This window comes from Castanea sativa, chromosome 5 (assembly GCF_040712315.1).
Source record: "Castanea sativa cultivar Marrone di Chiusa Pesio chromosome 5, ASM4071231v1".
NCBI lineage: Eukaryota > Viridiplantae > Streptophyta > Magnoliopsida > Fagales > Fagaceae > Castanea > Castanea sativa.
The window spans coordinates 69,719,209-69,736,676 of NC_134017.1; the positions used below are offsets into that span (position 1 = coordinate 69,719,209).

General features: G+C 33.2%; 1 protein-coding gene and 1 long non-coding RNA gene across 2 annotated transcripts; one reads left to right on the plus strand and one right to left on the minus strand.

Annotated features, from left to right (window-relative positions):
* Positions 1-6,352: 6,352 nt before the first annotated feature.
* Positions 6,353-8,206, plus strand: LOC142633420 (uncharacterized). The gene is made up of 2 exons (XR_012843905.1): positions 6,353-6,505; positions 7,741-8,206. It is a non-coding gene; the product is annotated as an uncharacterized LOC142633420 (long non-coding RNA).
* A 1,160-nt stretch (positions 8,207-9,366) lies between these two features.
* On the minus strand, positions 9,367-14,985 carry LOC142633496 (homeobox-leucine zipper protein MERISTEM L1-like). The gene is made up of 12 exons (XM_075807739.1): positions 14,602-14,985; positions 13,749-14,015; positions 13,530-13,647; positions 13,096-13,284; positions 12,390-12,827; positions 12,203-12,304; positions 11,876-12,076; positions 11,592-11,766; positions 11,141-11,412; positions 10,702-10,797; positions 10,197-10,583; positions 9,367-9,777 (listed from the first exon to the last, which is right to left on the minus strand). The coding sequence occupies exons 2-11, from the start codon at positions 13,973-13,975 to the stop codon at positions 10,218-10,220; spliced, it is 2,184 nt and encodes a 727-aa protein (XP_075663854.1). The 5' UTR covers positions 13,976-14,015; positions 14,602-14,985; the 3' UTR covers positions 9,367-9,777; positions 10,197-10,217.
* Between the last annotated feature and the right edge of the window lie 2,483 nt (positions 14,986-17,468).

The following is a 17,468-nucleotide window of genomic DNA, read 5'->3' on the forward strand; positions in this document are numbered from 1 at the left end:
ATCTTTCAAAATAAACAACTAAATTTTGTTAAGGCATTCTCACAATATATAACATTTGTAATGAATAGTAATATATGCTACAATTTAAACTCTTCATCAAATGAAATACGTGCAACCATTTACAATGAAGATTTTGTGATCCAAGCTTCCTTCTTTATTGTCTTATTTTATGAGCATAACTTCGATGTTTAGCTTACTTAATTTTTAATATGAAAAACCCTTTTAAGCAAGAAAATAAATTAAAAAAGTAAATGATAATAAAAGACATATGTCATCAAAGTTTCCATTAAGATAAAATTATAAGTATAGAAGATTTAAACTTAATAAATTAGTGTTTTCTAGGTGACAAATAGAACACCATTTATCCCAATTCTCACTTTTCAAGCATGACTACCACGTAAAATTCAAAATACACGAAGAAAATTTTTAAGACATTAAAATTTAGTAGAGTGTATTTTAGAAATCGCACAAGAGAATATTCTAGAAATCATAAGACTTCATTAGAGTTTATCTAAGAGTGTAATAGGTGGGGTATATGCTCCTTTAGTTTATGGAAGGAATGAAACTACCCCAAACATAAAGGGTGAAAGTGCTTTTTTGCCTTTGTGTGTGTGTATGTGTTTTTATTTTATTTTTACTTTAAACAATGTGTTAAAAAAAAAAGCCAACCCAAGAAAGTTGGGCATAAAACATTGAATTTTGGCTCAACAAATTGACTAATTCAAAAAAAAAAAAATTGTAGGAATACAAAAAAATATCACAATATTTTTACAATACTTTTATTTTTAGCTATGGTGGGTCCTAGTCTAATATTTTTATATTTTATTTTAGAATAATGCTATGTCTACAACATTTTAACAACACATCTTAAGTGGTAAATTGTTACTGGTTTTTATATTGTGCATTTAAAAAAAGGAAAAAAGAAGAAGCCAGTTGAATTAAATAGTGCTTGAAATAATGAATTTTGGCTCAACAAATTTGAATAAACCAAAAAAGAAGCTTAGGAACAAAAAAAAATATCACAACATTTTCATAATATCTTTTATTTCCAATTGTGGTAGGTCCTGATCTGATATTTTATTATTTTATTTTTTACGTTTACAATATTTTCACAACAAAATTTAGGTGTCAGATTGCTATTGGTTTTAAATTAGAACCACCACTTTGAATTGTGTATTAAAAAAAGAAAAAGCTAGTACAAGAAAACTGTGTGTGAAATAATAAATTTTGACTCACCCAATTTGACTAAAATAAAAAAGAAGTCTAGAAACACAACAAAATGTCATAATATTTTTACAATACCTTTATTTTTAGCTGTGATATGTCCTAATATGATATTTTATTTTAGAAAAATGCTACCTCTACAACACTTTTACGAAAAATTTTAGATGACAAATTGTTACCAATTTTAAACTGGGTCCGTTACCGATATCACTTTTTTATCCACTTAAGATTTGTTGTGAAATTATAGTGAAAATTTTGTGAATTTAGAATTTATTATTATTAGTATTATTATTATTATTATTTGATCTATAAGGAATTGAGATCTTGACAATTGTGAAAATATTGTGACAATAAGAAGATGTTATAACATTTTCACAATACAATTAATTTTAGTTATGGTTGGTCTCAGTCTTATATTTTATTATTTTATTTTGAGCGAATTATCATCTCAATAATTGTGAAAATATTGAAAAAATATTTTATGTTAGTATGGCTATATTGTGTCCGCATATTAAAAGAAAAAAGAAAAAACACAAAAAAAGCTAGCTCAAGCAAAATGGTGAGTTTTGCTCCACCAAATTGAATATATCAAAGATTACTGTAGATTAAGCTGTTGGCTCTTTTTATATAGTTAGTAAATAGAGAAAATTCAATTAGAATCCAAATTGTATTTCAATTGGTGTAAGTGCACAATTGCACCTGGATCCAAAGAAGATTATGGGCTCAGGCCCAATGAGCCTTAAACAATAAAATTTGTAGAGCGTGGGCTTAGAACCTAGGTTAGAAGTACTGGGAGCTTGATAACAGGCTTTTATAAGTAAATACAGGTGAAAAACAAATGATAGTTGCAAATGAATCTCCTAGGATCTGAGCTGAGGACTACTACTTTATTATTTCTCTTTCTTCTTTCAAGATTACAATTTCTTAATTTCTTTTTTTGTTTTTCGATCCCCCTTTTCTTTGGCCGTTACCCCCCTTTTATACTTCATTCCCTGATACTTTTCGAACAGTGACTAGAAGTTTCCACCTCACTGTTCAGGGGTCACCTCCCCATTAATGCGGCCAGGGAGGTAGGTGCAGAGCCTTTAATGCGGAGGTGGCAGCCTTTATTCTTGATATTTTCTTTAATACTGGTGCATCTAGAAGATTCAGGATGTCCCCTTTTAACCACTGGTCTTTCCAGGGTTGTGCTTTGAACTTCATAATGAAACTTTGAATTCTCTAGAGCTTTTCCGAGGAGAAGCTCGTCCTCGGCTGTATCCTCTGACCCTCAGCGTATGGGCCGACTCATAGAGTTTAATCCTAGAGCAGGTCGGCCTTCCATGTTCCAGCCCAAAGGCCCATATGCCCATATGCCCATTTGGGCCCTTTTACTCCCCACAATTGGAGTTTAATTTTGTCTTGCGTGTCTCATCTAAACTTCTTAATTTTTGTGTCAAGTGAGTAAATTTAGTACAAAATATAAGGAGTTTAATATAAATGAACCATAAGAAACTCAACCATATATCTAATTATATATCTAAAATTAGAAGAAGAGATGGTTTAAAAGATTATGCTTTCCAATTCCATTTGTTTGTCTAGCTAAAATAATTCAAATTTATTAAAATTTTACATAATACTATGAACAATCGCCATTTATTAGGTAGAAACTTATATATGTGGTGTGTTTTCTTCTTTTCTCTTTTGTAATTGTACCTGTGCATATGCCTAGGGTTCTAAACTAATGTTTTTATCGGAGACATTAAGGATTTCAAATCACCATCTCCTAAATTATCAAAAAAATAAAGGAAAAAAAAATCCGATTCTAATCTTTCTAAATTATTATATCTCTAATCCTTTAATGACCCAATTGGTCACACTCACAAGCCCAGGTTACTAGGCTCAGCCCCCACCAATGAAATTTTGTCCTAATCTATAGTGCTTATTACGTACCATGACTGCTTTCTATTGGGCCATTTACAGATAAAAACAGAGGAGTGGGATTGAAATATTGAAATACAGCCAGACCTTTTTGAAGGTTAATTTTAACCCAATTCAAGTACAATCCAAGCTTTGGTTATTTCCATGACTTGGATCACATCTGCTAAAGAAAGCCCAAACTGCCAAAGCTCTGGTTGGGCTTCAGCTGAGACATCGTACGACCAATTAACGTATGCTTCTATATTGTTGCCATCTTGTTTAAGGTTGGGTTGGGCTTCAGTTACATTTTAGGCCTCAAGTGAGTGAGACTCTTTTTTAAAAATGCAAAAGACAATTAAATTTTTTTTTTTTTTTCAAAATTTGATGCAGTTATATATATATATACACACACACACACACAGGCTCATCAACATGCCAAACCACAACCAGGCAAGACCTTTCCATTCTGCTTGAAACTTGCCCTCAAAATGGATCTAATTTCATTTCACACTCTGCGTTCTTTATGTTTTTTGGCTCGCTTTTAAAACTTGACTGAACTATCAAGATATATATATATATAACAGCTATATTCACAAACGCCTATTCATATTACGTCGGACAAGCCACTTTTTAATGAAAATTAAAGTGGGAAGGATTTTTTTCCCTCTACAATAAGTGGGATAAGAAGATTTGAACCACATTTTTACCTATAGGAAGAACTAACTGTTGTCATTGAACTACAAAGAATATTTTTGGATGGAAGGGAATGAGTTGAGAGTATAGGATAGATAATAAAGATGACTTTTTTTTTTGAATTTAAGTTTGAAAAAATTTATAGATGTAAAAAAAAGGCTCAATTTTATAGACGAGTCAATACAAAATCAAACTTTGCTATTTTTCTGGCCTCACTATTACTACTAGAGGAAGCTGTATTCCATTGTATTTGCTAAAACTTCTCTATGTCAAGTCTTGTTTCCTCCATTGATTTCCATTTTCCACTAGGCAACAAACATGGGGCAGAAGAGAGCAACTCTGTAAGGAGATTTGGGCTTGTAACTTCTGTGGCAATTCTGACGCAAAGCAAGCTGAATCCCTGCCACCATGGTTAATATCTGCCCCTCCATTGAAGTCTTTGCAGGTTGCACCTTAATGCTCTGCGCAGCAGTAACTACACCAAGAACATCCCTGATGACAATCCCAATTCCTAAGCAATTCCGTTAAGTCCACATATCACTTCAAAATTGACTTTATGAAAAATATCTTCCGGTGATATCCATCCTTTCAAGGTTTGATGAGTTTGTCTTCTGTAGTTACGCAATAAAAGTCATTGAGCTAAGTATTAAAAGTACAAGTTTATTCATTTAGTTTTATTTTGAATATGAGCTAAGTTCAAGTTTTTTATCAAACGAGATTATATTTTTAAACTTAGCACATTTTCTTGTCGAACAAACTTGAACTTATTCATGAGTTACTTGATTAACTTATTTTTTTCTATTATGTAGTAAAATCATGACTAAAAGTTTACCCATTACAATTTTATGAAATTTTTACTACAAATGAATTGTTTGTATCATTTATAAACTACAAATGATAATTTGATATTATATGGATTAATCTACAAACTTACACAATTCGATTTCAAGTCTATATAAATTTATTTTTATACAAATATACATATAAAAATGTACTATTATATATAGTTAAATTGAGCTTTGTGTTCATGAACACATTATTATGTTTAAACTTATTTATTTAATAGTCGGACGTAAATTTAAGCTAGAGAGAAAGAAAAAGAATTGTGCTATTTTGTAAATTTATTTTAAGAAATTTTTTATAATACAATTTGACCACTTTCCATCGCTCATAATAGATGAAATCATGAAAGTTAGACAAAAAGGTAAACATACCATTTTTGATAACTTATGGATTGACAATACTAAATTGAGAGTACATATCATCTTAAAATTGACTCAAACATCATGGATCTTTTTTCCATTGAAAAAACTACATAAAATTTTGGAGGGGATGACCCCCTTCTTTGTAGTGCTATCTAAGTTCATGACAAAGTTTACTTGTATTGGTTCAAAAATATTCTATTGTAATAGTAAGGTGTAGTAGAGATTGAGGATTGAAAATTGCTATTCAATGTAGATATGTTTCACGAATTCAGTCGAGTGAATTGCTTGATTAGTCTACTGACTAGAATGTTAGACATTAAGGTTTATGAGTCATTTGCGAGACATTCGGTTGGGTGAATCCTTACTATAAAATTTATGATATTAGTTTTCATGGTTATTTTGTAGTCGCTCAACCCCAAAACTATACTCAAATATTCAACACTAATCACCAGAGAGGAAGACAAATACGCTAAACCAAGAAAAACCTAAAAAGAGTGATACTTCTTTTAGAGGTTCATACTTTCAAAATCCAAGATCACCATGAAAACACAAAGAGACATCAAATCTTCAATAAGTCTTGGAGTGATCGATAGTATTGTAGTTAGCGAATTGACTTGTGGCAACAACATTGAAGGCACAAGGCAGGATTTGTAGTTACTAGCAAGGGCAGAGAGTGCGAGTACTTAGTCTAATTACATGTGTGGTCATGTGAGTATCGTTTGTACCACAACAACATTCAATAGTGGATTTGTTGAGCCAAGCTTGGCCCTAGAGTGTTTTTAGTGGTTTGGATTTTCATTCCGTGAACAAATTTCTATCTCGATATGGGTGTGTGTTTGTTCTTTATTAATGTATTAAATGCGTTTATCCATGATTTAATATTGTGATTGAATATTGACTAATTAACTACCTGATTTACGTCTTGATAAATCCTTAAAGTTGGTGGTTAAGGCTTTCTAGAGGACAAAACATAACTCTCAGATTTAACATGAATTGCATGTATCCTTAATTAGTCCCTGTCAATGAAGTTCCTCCTCTCACCTTTCTTCCCCCAAAGGTTCAAGACCGTAAAAGGCTATCCTTTCTTGTAGTATTTGGTTTAGGTTGCAATTGACAAAACAAAGAACTTGTAACAATTAAAGCTCAACCGCATGAGCCTAGTAAAGCTAAGCAAAAACCTAACTCACCTTGATTCTCTCATGAACTCAATAAAAGCACAACGGTAACTTCAACTACCTTCTATTTCTATCCGTGCCTTTTTCGGTTTTTCTTAACATATAAGATAAGTAAGAAGAAGAACAAGAACAACAACAACAAAAACAAAACAAGCACAGGAAAAAGAAAGAGAAACAGCAAAACAATGTAGTGCCTGCAAAAAATAATAGGGTGTTAATTAGTTCTCTGGCAATGCCATAAATGCATAGTTTTCTCACCCGCTTCTTTTGCTCTTCCTGCTGTCTTGGCCATGATTAAATACTATCCAGGTACGTATACAATACATACACTGTATTATCTTTTATGTTCTGCAGCTCCTTTTTTAATACCGACAAGTTATAAAACACTGGTAGCAAATTTCTTCCACAAAATTAAATGTCTTTCTGTTATTCACAACGTTGCGTTTTAAACTAGGCTGCGTCTACAGTAATCTATATTATGACAATTTAATATTGTTTGGTGGCACTGAATAAATGACTTCTTCGTATACTGTGAAGTTGGCAGTGCATGCATGGCTATTACAACAGCAGCAGCATTGTTATCTAAAATTGCCAGTAAGTCAGTAACTTGACCAACAAGTCTAATTATTATCTCATCTCATTGTTAATTAAATTGTTTTCTAGTGCTGCCTTTCTTTTTTTCTTTGGATAATTCATTAGTTGGGGGTGAAGGTAATTGAACACCATGAGGTGTAATTTAATTACACTACAAGAATCTAATAAGTTCTATCAATCTTGTTCCTTATAATCTTTTATAAATCAAGATTATGCTTGTTGTCTTAGGATCCTTTCCTTTTAAATTAGATCATTTTATGATCCAGATTAAATATTATAAATTCAAAAATATATCCAGTATCATGTTATTTAAGATTTTAATTAAAAGATTAGATTTGAAAGTAATTGAATAATAATATGAGGTAACATTTTTTGTTCATTTGAGAACGACTTATTTTAGCTTTTTGTCAAAAGTGTGTTAAAAAATAATTGTACTTTGAAAAAGTAAGAAAAAGTGTAGTTTTAGAAAACTGTATATAAAAACTAAGAAGCAAAAAACTTAGCTTATAAGCTAGTTCGGTTAGATCCAAGTCCTATTAAATTTAAGAAATAAAATCAGTAAAATTTACTCTCTCCATTTCAAGTGAAATGAAGAGGATTTTATTCCATGCTAATAAGCGGCAATGGAGTTTTGTGTTTCTACTCTCCATATTTGCTACCATTTCTTTTTTTGGCAATGCATGCTATTAATTACTGTTGCATACATTTCATCTTGTTTTAGGAAGTTGAAGTTTTTTCTGCTTAAAAGAGATGGAGGTTTAATTTGCAGAGTTAAACTTACTGAAAAGAATTGACAACTCAAAGAAGCTGCCCCAAATTTGTGGTTACTAACGCAGCATCTTGATACTAGGACTCTAAAACCTTATCATACACTAGCTGTTGGACTTAGATTTAGATATTTTCTTAGTCAATTCTCTACATTTCTTCCTTAAGAACTTTTGCTATTGCAGCATAATAGGAGATTTGAATTCTTTTGAGAGATTTGCCTAAATGGCTGATGGAATCAAAACGTTGAGGTACGAAATCAAGGACAAAAATTAAAGGCTTTGCTGAAAGTCACAAAGGTACGTTCCGAAGAGAATTCAAATAAAATCAATGCAACATTTGCAGTGATGTTCATGGTACTTATTCCCTCTCTTCGATGTTGGTGGCACAAGGGCTACACTTCTGCCAACATTACTGCTCCGGAGCAATGAAGATCACCCAATTCTGGAGAGTTCTTGAAACATATTGATTAGTTTCAACAACCCAGTGTTCTTTCCATAAAGATTGCCTTAAATATTTCAAACAAGTAGTAGTAGCGATTATGGAGCACGACCACCATAATTATGATTATTGTCCCCCTGAGGATTTGTTCATAAGGAGGGTTAAATAAAATTTAGTGCAGCTGCATTCCAGTAGGTGCACTGTACACAACTCTTCAGTTTTTTTTTTTTTTTTTTTTTTGAGATAACTCTAGTTAAAAAATGAGAATGTATATACTTGGGCTCTTCCAAAAACTAAAAAGTATATCATGCCTAAAATGTAGTTCTAGACCAACCTTAACTTGATCCTAATGAGTTTCATAGAATGATTCATTTCATAGTTCAAATTTAATTTCCCGAATATAATAATATATAATATAATATTATTTAAAAATTTAAATGATGTGACCGATACACTTTTTAATATGTAATATCAAATATGAACTATTTAATATATATTTTAAATAGAGTGGTTATTTCTTAGAAAAATGAATGAATACTCTAGAAGTACTATAAGTGTATAATCTCCCTTCTCGCATGTATTGCGGATTCTACCATGAATTTAATTAGTGAGTTCCACTATTATGCGAAAAGGTATGCATTTAAGGTATTTCAGAAGTATTCTATAATTAATCAATGTTTTAAACTATGGAATACATTTGGAAAAAATGCATTAGCAATTCATGGGACTTAATTAATTTAAAACTTCATGCCTTTGTTGGGTGCCATTCTCTGTATCTTTCAGGTGTCACCATGTGCACTAGAGGCAAAAGCCATATTAGGATGTCTATTTTATAGTCTGTAATCATCAAAGTTTGCTAGTTTGCCAATTACTTCCAAAATGACAAATACATGATACATTGTACCATAGCATTCCAAGTTATAAGAACAGTTGTCTGTATTGAAATTCTTGGGTTCTAGGATCCAGCTATGCATTTTAAGTCGCAATGGATTTGAAATTTTTGGTGAAGCAAAGGAAGAGTTTTGATCGGTAAGGAACGGTTGGCTTTCTAATCTCACTTTGTACTTTGATAGCTGGATTTAATTATTTGGATGAATGATTGCTTTGTCAAGCTGTCATATTTGACTTCAAAAACGAAAGCATTTCCTTTTCAGGTTTAATCTTTAACTCTCACCACCGTTTTAAAATAGCCCACCTAAATAATCCATTTGTCAAAATTGGATTGCAACTAGTTTTGTTCCTTGCTTGGCTTGTTCCTTTGAGCTTGAGCAGTCCACCACAGTAAACCAACTATACCCTATAATTGAGATGTCTTATAATAGAAGGATAATTGCAGAGAACAAGAATTCATTCATTCTAAAAACTACTAATAGAGGAAAGGAAAAAAAAAAACTGATATTTGTTAGCCACTGAATTTCAATAGTCCAAGTAATGCCTCTTTTAAGAAATACATTTGAAAAGGATTTGAGATTTTAAGGTAGCCCCTCCTACAAGATAACCTAAACCTAAGGCCCTAATAGATATTTAACAAAAGCTGAATTGGGATACTTCTAACTTATACCAACAACGTTTGGTTGAACTTTCATCTTGTTAGGTGAAGTCAATACCCGAACCTATTACCCTTGCAAGGTGGTGAATTGCTCTTTTGCTTCTCTGCCGGAACAAACACCACAGGGCAAGGATATTTTGAGGTGCGTTCTTGACTTCTTCCCTCTGTTTTGAACATTGGACTGCACATCACCTTATTGGTTCGTTTCTTCTCTTCCCTTCTTTCCTTCTTGCTGCACCATAAAGAGGGAAAGAAAGTTAGGGTCCTTTACAACTTAAACCCTACAATGAATAAACTAACACATATTGGATACAAGATAAATCATCGAGATGATTCATATATAGATGTTAATATCCAAATGTGTTAGCTTCTATTTGTTGTACAAACATATCTAGTATATTAACATTTCTATTACGCTATTCCAAAAAAAAAAAAAACTTCCACTATGATTTAAATACTCTCTGATCAACAACCACCACCACCACCAATTTAAGTTGAAATCCGATACTAATGAAAGGGAAAAAATAGTAAAGAACACTACCAATAACTATAATTACCCATAAAATACTTAGCCCCACAAAAGTACTCCTATATTGTAAGCAATGCTTTATATAAGTTTATATATAAAATGAGTTTGAACATTTTGTTCACCTTATGTGTAAGGCTTGTGGATCATGCATTGTCACACATGACTGCAGCCCTTATCCTTTCAACTGTGCACTTTATTAGACTGTTAACTGTTGCCACTGATCCGAGGGAAAGTTTTGCAGTTGGAACTGAATCTACTAAGATCTGAAATGCAACTGTCAATAGAGAGCCACCAGACCCAACCTCAACAATTCCTCCACCATTTAGGCCAGGTCCATCAGGAAGTATAGCAAAACCTGATGGTAGAAGGGCAACGTAATCTGGATCCCCACCACTTAAGACCACATTCATGGCAACAATATCAACTGGAGCATAAATTACATATGAGCCGGTAGAATCAGTGCAACTCTCTTGTAGTATCAGCATATTGCTCTGGCTTGAATTTGCACTCTACATTTTATATTGACACATAGAATTCAAATTAATTATACAATGTTAGCTTCAATTTGGTGAGATGAATTTTCAGTTAGATTAAGCAGTAGATATGCGCAACACAGCTAAAACTTACATTTACCCGGAGTAAAGAGACAGAGTTGCCTGGATCGCGACCATTAGCTATATGTGCCATTTCTTGAACTAGTCCGCCATTTGAAAGGATATCCCACTGTAAACAATATAAAAATTTGTAAGCTAGTAAAGATTCAACAACTTTAAAGATAAACATTCAAAATACTAATATTTTGAAGATGGTACAGAAATGCATGTTCTCTGAAGGACAATGACTAGTAGGATACTTCAATTTAAACATTAACATGCTATATTGGCTGTGAGCTACATCACACAATCTACTTCAATTTAAACTTTTGAATTTTTTTTTTAGTAGGAGAAATACAACAATTTACCAAGAAATATCATCTATTGAATTAAAAATGTATCATCAACAAAATCAGCAAGATCCTTTAACATAGAAGGAGAATGGTATGTAAATTTCTAAAATCTTCATATACCTCACTCCGAGAGTTCTCATCCCGAAGGAAATCAAAAACCCTCTTTGGTGGAACTGGAATCCAAAATGAAGTTGCAGCACTCAGCACAATACCAGGAGGCCTGCCTGGATCATCCATACTCTTCCTGGTCATAACCCTTACATCATCCGAACCAGCTGCTGATAACGTTGTCCATGCATGCGCAGTAGAAGCACCCACACCAGTACAAAAGCTCACCACCATTCTTTCTGCCAGCTTTAACATACTCTTCCTTCCTTCTGCGCTTGTTATTACTGAAAATTAGAAATGATTTAGAAAGGGCAGGACAAAAAACCAGGGTGAATGAATTTTCTATTCTTGTAAAATGAAAGTTTATAGGCCAACAAGCTCTAACTCAGCTGGAACCTCCTTCACTTATAAGTGTTTGGTAAATGAATTTTCTATTCATGTAAAATCAGAGAACAATTCTTACCACATAGGTCTCCTGCTGGAATATTATTAGCCATTGAACTTGCAAGACGTTCACATTTTCTATCAAGAGTAGCCAACCAACGTTTTGCTCCAAAAGCAATACCAGAATTAACCAGTGGTCTGTATATATTGTGAACGGCTCTGTCATCAACCTCGACATGTTCAACCCATACAACCTAAAGAATCAAGAAGACATTGTAAAATTAGTCCCTTTTTTTTTTGTGTAAAATTAGTCTTGACTGCATTATTTAGTATGAAAAAGTGCACTTGGTAAGTGATAATTACTTTTGCATAACCATTTGGCAATTCTTGGATTAAACAACCAGATGGCCTTCGTCGACTCCTTGAAATTGGACTAGGGCGTAAATTATCCAAGGAAACATCAACAACTGCCCATGTTCCATCTGCATGCTGCTTACAATACCTCACAAAGTAATTTTCACGAGTTGGGACAAGCGGTGAAGGGACTTGGAATTCAGCAGTCATCTGTAGGAGAACAAAGTTAATTAGGTACATATCTTCTCTTGCTGAAATCACTAGCTTTCTTTCCAGGGAAAGCCAATTAGACTCATTTCAACCATAACTTTAAGAACAAATGAAATTTTCAAGTACCACTTGCAAGGCTCCATTATAATTCCCTGCCACGCCGGTTGATAGGACTTCTAAAGTCATTGCTCTTGAAACAATACCGCAAAACACAGATGACCATCGATTCTGAAAATAACATTAATGTAAAAAACATTTCAAATATGTTTATATAATCCAATAATCTGATAAAAACTATAGGAAAAGTGCCTACCACATCCATTAGAATCTCAACAAGGCTAATATGATTCATAATAACGACCGCAGACTCCCTTGAAGCTTCTGTCTTTAGCCCCAAAGGTTTTGGGCCTATTCCTCTAGGGAAAGTCCTCAAGTATTCTTCTTCATTTAGTATCTCAGTTGAGTTGTCACTGGAAACCCACAAAGGCTCTCCAGCCTGAGCCATTCTTACTAATTCTTCCATTGCTGCAACAGCAAGCTCAACAATCATGGGCTTATCGGCATCAGTGGGACCTGTAGTTGATCTGAAAAGATCATTCCCTCCATACATCTCCCCCACAAAGCCTGACTGTGCCCCAAAATTCCCAACCCCAAGATCAAGCGAGCGGGAAGGCACATGAGATGAAAGGTGAGAATATGAAGTCAAAGGCTTGCCAACATATTTTGCTGCAATTCCAGATATCCTATCAATCTGCAACCAAAAAAAAAAAAAAAATCAAAATCACAAGCCTATGACCAAAAAGAAACTCCAAAAAGTATGTCATAACACGTGTGTCCATTTGTGTAAGATCTTTTTTCCCAGCTTTTTTAGCTTATTCATCTTATTTAGCTTATGTTCAACTTTTTAAACCTTTATTTTTTCCAAGCAATTTAGGTACAATTATACTTTTATCAAATTTTTAAGCCCAATAATCAAGCTAATGGAAATAAGCTCTCCTAAAGACATTTGTGCTGGTTACCTCTTCTCTTAAACGAGCATTCTCGATCCTCAAATGTTGCTCGTCAAACGACATCTCACCAAGAGCTGCAGGTCCCCCACAGTTAGGACATGTAGCATTGCTCAAGGCTTCCTTGTACCTATTGTTCTCAGCACGAAGTTTCTCATTCTCCGACTTCAAAATTGAATTCTCATGACGTTCATGTTGGGCCTATAATGGAGTAGATTTAGTCATTCACAACTCAGTAATGTTACACAAAATATATCAAAACCTTTTCAACCAGTATAAGCTTAAGTGCTTAACATACCGCTATGATTTAATCTAGTAATGACAAGTCCTTGTCAATTAGAAGGGAGAGTCCGTATGAACTTTTTACACACACACACATTAAATATACATTGGGAATCACATAAAGAGTCTGAAAATTTTTACTTTATATATATAATATGTATTACCTTCATTTGGGTCCGCTTATTTTGGAACCAAAACTTCACTTGCAAAGGCTCTAACCCTAACTCACGGCTAAGCTCTTTCCTTTGCTTGTCATCTGGGTGGGGGCACTCCTTGAAGAATCTGATATAAACCCAAGTTACAAAAATCACTAAACAAAATGAGATATATATCAATAACATAAAGGACTTTCATTATGTAATATTGAGAATGTTTATGCTTACGCTTCCATTTCCTGGATTTGACGCTGTGTATGGCGGTGGTACCGCTTCTTTTTGGGGCGTTGGTTGGGGTCTTGATCATCCCCAGATGGAGCTTCCATGGTTTCAGTACCAGATTTAGTCTCAAAATCATCATCTCTAAGCTTTCCCAATTCATCATCATCATCATCAGACTTGTGTGACATATTCAACAAATGATGGTGAGTTTCGAAAATATCTGGCTGAAACATTTTTACAACTCTTTAAGATTTTGAAGCTAAGATTTTTAACCTGCGAGGGAAAATAGGAAGTAAGTAATTATGTTCACGCATCAAAAAAAAATTGTTGTAAAAAATTCTAGAACAGTGGAAACGATAATTAATATCGTGATAGTAATATATAAAACTCCCTAAAAAAGAGTACAGGATCTGAGAGAAAGAACAGAACCCCATATTATTATTAAAAACTGTGCACATAATAAATACGAGATAAAATCATCTTGGGCAAGTAATCTGTTTCCCACTGTCAAAGTTGATATACATGGAGTACAAGGTAAGGCTGTGATTGTAAACCTTTTAAAATGTAAATCATTAATACCACTCTCTCCCTCAGACTCGTTTCTATCGACACAAGAATTTTTCTTCAACATTATTACTATCATATTGCTTAGACACTATATTACAACTCTCATTTTGCTCACTCAGATATGTGACAAAGATTAATGAAGTGAAATTATCAAGTAAACCTAAACCTCCAAACATTTGAGCTCTCAAATAGTTAAATTTTGTATATCATCAAGTACTAAGCATATGAGGAGGGGAAAAAACACAAAAAGAAAAAAGAAAAAGAAATAGAGGAAGATAAAAATAAGGCCAACCTGATTGTTGCTTAGCCACGAAGAAACTTCTCTATGTTCCCTTTAACTCAATAACCAGAAGCATTATTCTGGTTGGCATATTTGACTTTCACACAAACCCTAGACACCATACATTTGTTCTCTCTCTCTGTGAAGAGGAAGAGGTCTTGGGTTTGGTTTCTTGTTGAGGTTAGTGGGGTTGGTTTTAATGGATTCTCTGGCACTGTCTGAGAAAAACTAATAAGAATAGGACATGTAGCAAGAGGCCAGAGATAACTACGGTTTTGGGCTTCAAAAGGGGACCAAAAAGTCTTTCAGCCTTGGTGCTCTTACGTGCCAAAAAACAGTGTCTTTTGGACTAAAAGTTGATGGAAAAGAGTTGACAATCAAAGGAGACTTTTTGACACCCCAAATTTCAACACAAACAAAGATTTATAACGCTTACTAGGATCTCGGTGAGCTCACCCAACAACACACGCTTTCTCTCTCTCCCTTCCTCTTTCTCTCTTATGTGAAATATAACGGAAAAAATTGTTTGAAAATATGGTTCAAACAGATATATGAGTTGTTTTGAGCTTGAAGGCTTGAAGCACAAAAACCCTTTTGAAGCTGTAAGGAGAGGACCACGAGAGAAGGGTCAGATCTGTTTTTGGAGACTTTTGGGTCACTGAAAAACTAGTTTTCAGGGTTTGAAAACACGTGGGGTTATTTATTTATTTATCAAAAAAAAAAAAAATCAATTGTTAGGGCATTCCGATTGGTACTGTAATACTAGTACAAAGGGTTTAAGAAGAACGCGGCTATGTAAGATGAGAGAGAGAGAGAGAGAGTGAGTGAAACGGACGAGAAAAAAGAGGAGATAAAATCAAAAGTAAAAGAAGGCCTTGAAGAGGGTGAGAGAGAATGGAAGAGAAGAAAAGGGTAGGGAACAGGTGGAGAAGATGTGGCAGCAGCGAGGAGTTATTGCAGAGCGCATTGAGAGGATGTAATAGCATTTATGGAGGGAGAGAGAGAGAGAGCCTCTAGGGTATGGTGAAAGAAATTACGGCTTCTTAATTTCATTAACCTTCAACCGTTTCACTGCCTCAAAAAGCTTAGAAAATTTTGAGAAATCATTAAAATGGTCCAAGCCATTGCTTTATTGCTTTGTTTTTTTTTTATTTTTTATAGATGAATAAATAGTATTATTTTCACTTGAGAGGATCAATTTTTTTTTTAATACAAGATTGAAATTCTACTCTAACCTAATTTAAGTATAATTTAAGGGTATATGTGTATGGTCCGAGTCATTGCTTTGTTGCTTTGTTTTTTATAGATGAATAAATATTATTTTCTTTAGAGAGAATCAATTATTATTATTATTTTTTTATACAAGATAGAAATTCTACTCTAACCTAATTTAAGTGCATATGTGTGTGAAGCTCACTTCTGGAGACTTGAACACCAGCACTTGCCCCTCACACCTCATACCACACAAGTACTTATAATTGTAGAGTGACCATCACACCAAGAGTGTGCAGTGGTAATCAAATTTCAATTCGTATATCAACAAATAAACAAACAAACAAAGACATCAATTGACTTTTGGTTAGGACTATAAATGAGTTGAGTAGTGGTTGTTAAAGCTTAATTGGCTCCACAAAATGTAAAATGTTTGAGTTCGGCTTGAGCTTGAGCCAAGCCTATAAATGATGTTTGAGCTTGAATTTGGCTTGGCTTGGCTCATTAGTCAAGCTAAGCTAAAGTTAAATATAAAGCTCAAACTCAAGCTTTTGAACAAAACATCCAATACAAGCAGTGGTGGAACTATTCAAGGGCTGAGGGGGGCCATGCGCCCCCCCTCCCCCCTCTAAACATTTGGAAAAAATATATTAGTATGTATATTAACAAAAAGAATTCTAATTCTAGCTCAGAAATTTATATACTTGGCCCTCCTTTCCCAAAAAATTTACAAATTGACACAAGAAATCCAACAAATAGATAACAAGAAAAATCTATAAAAAAAAAGTACGTATTTGGATAATAAGAAAAATCTTTGGACAAATCATAAATCCGTTCTAAACAAAAACAATAATAACAACAAATCAATTACAAATCCTAGCAAAAAAAAAAAAAAAATCACAAAAACTCAATAACCTTTACCCAAATTTTCCCTATCACTTGAGAGTTCTATGCCCCTCTCAAATGACTCTACCCTCATAGTCATAGAGACAACTCCTATGCCACATATTGATCGCTCCATCCACACATTAGTTTAATTTTGAAAATATTAAGACATTGACTTACAAAACTCTTAATTATAAAATCCTATTATTGATTTAAAAAAGATACAAAAACAAATAATAATTAATAAATTAATGCTAATAATGCAACATTGTCAACCTCTAGAAATGATATTTGAATTTTTTACAATTTTTGAATAAAGAACTTCGGCCCTCCTTAAGTTTGAGTCCTGGTTCCGCCACTGAATACAAGTACATTATCAAGAATATATCAAGTTTATTATCAATCCTATTTGGTTTAAATGAGTGATCACAACTGCTAATTGCTTAAAGTTTTAGTAAGATATAAATTTTATTGTCAAGTTCATATCAAGCTTATTATCAACCTCATAAGCATGCCTAGACTCAACTTATTTTGTATCAAGACAACATTTTTAGTGTGATCAAGTTTTTTTTTTGGGTTAGCTCGTTCATTAAACAAGTTTAAATCTAAGGCTTAAGCTTGGTTTGTCATATTATATATGCCCAAAATATTATTTCAGTTTAATTAGATTTTAATTTTATTATCAACCATAAAAATGTTTATCATTCCTAGGAATGTTATTATATACAAAAATAAAAATAAAATGTGTATATATTTTTTAATCTATGTTAAACATCAACATT

Bases quoted from the DNA above. Each gene is read 5' to 3' on its own strand.
- LOC142633496 (XM_075807739.1), bottom strand. From the start codon at position 13,975: ATGTTTCAGCCAGATATTTTCGAAACTCACCATCATTTGTTGAATATG. The intron at 13,285-13,529 runs GTAATACATATT...ACTCCATTATAG, and splicing joins ATAAGCGGACCCAAATGAAG to GCCCAACATGAACGTCATGA. The intron at 11,413-11,591 runs GTAAGAATTGTT...TCTAATTTTCAG, and splicing joins TCCAGCAGGAGACCTATGTG to TAATAACAAGCGCAGAAGGA.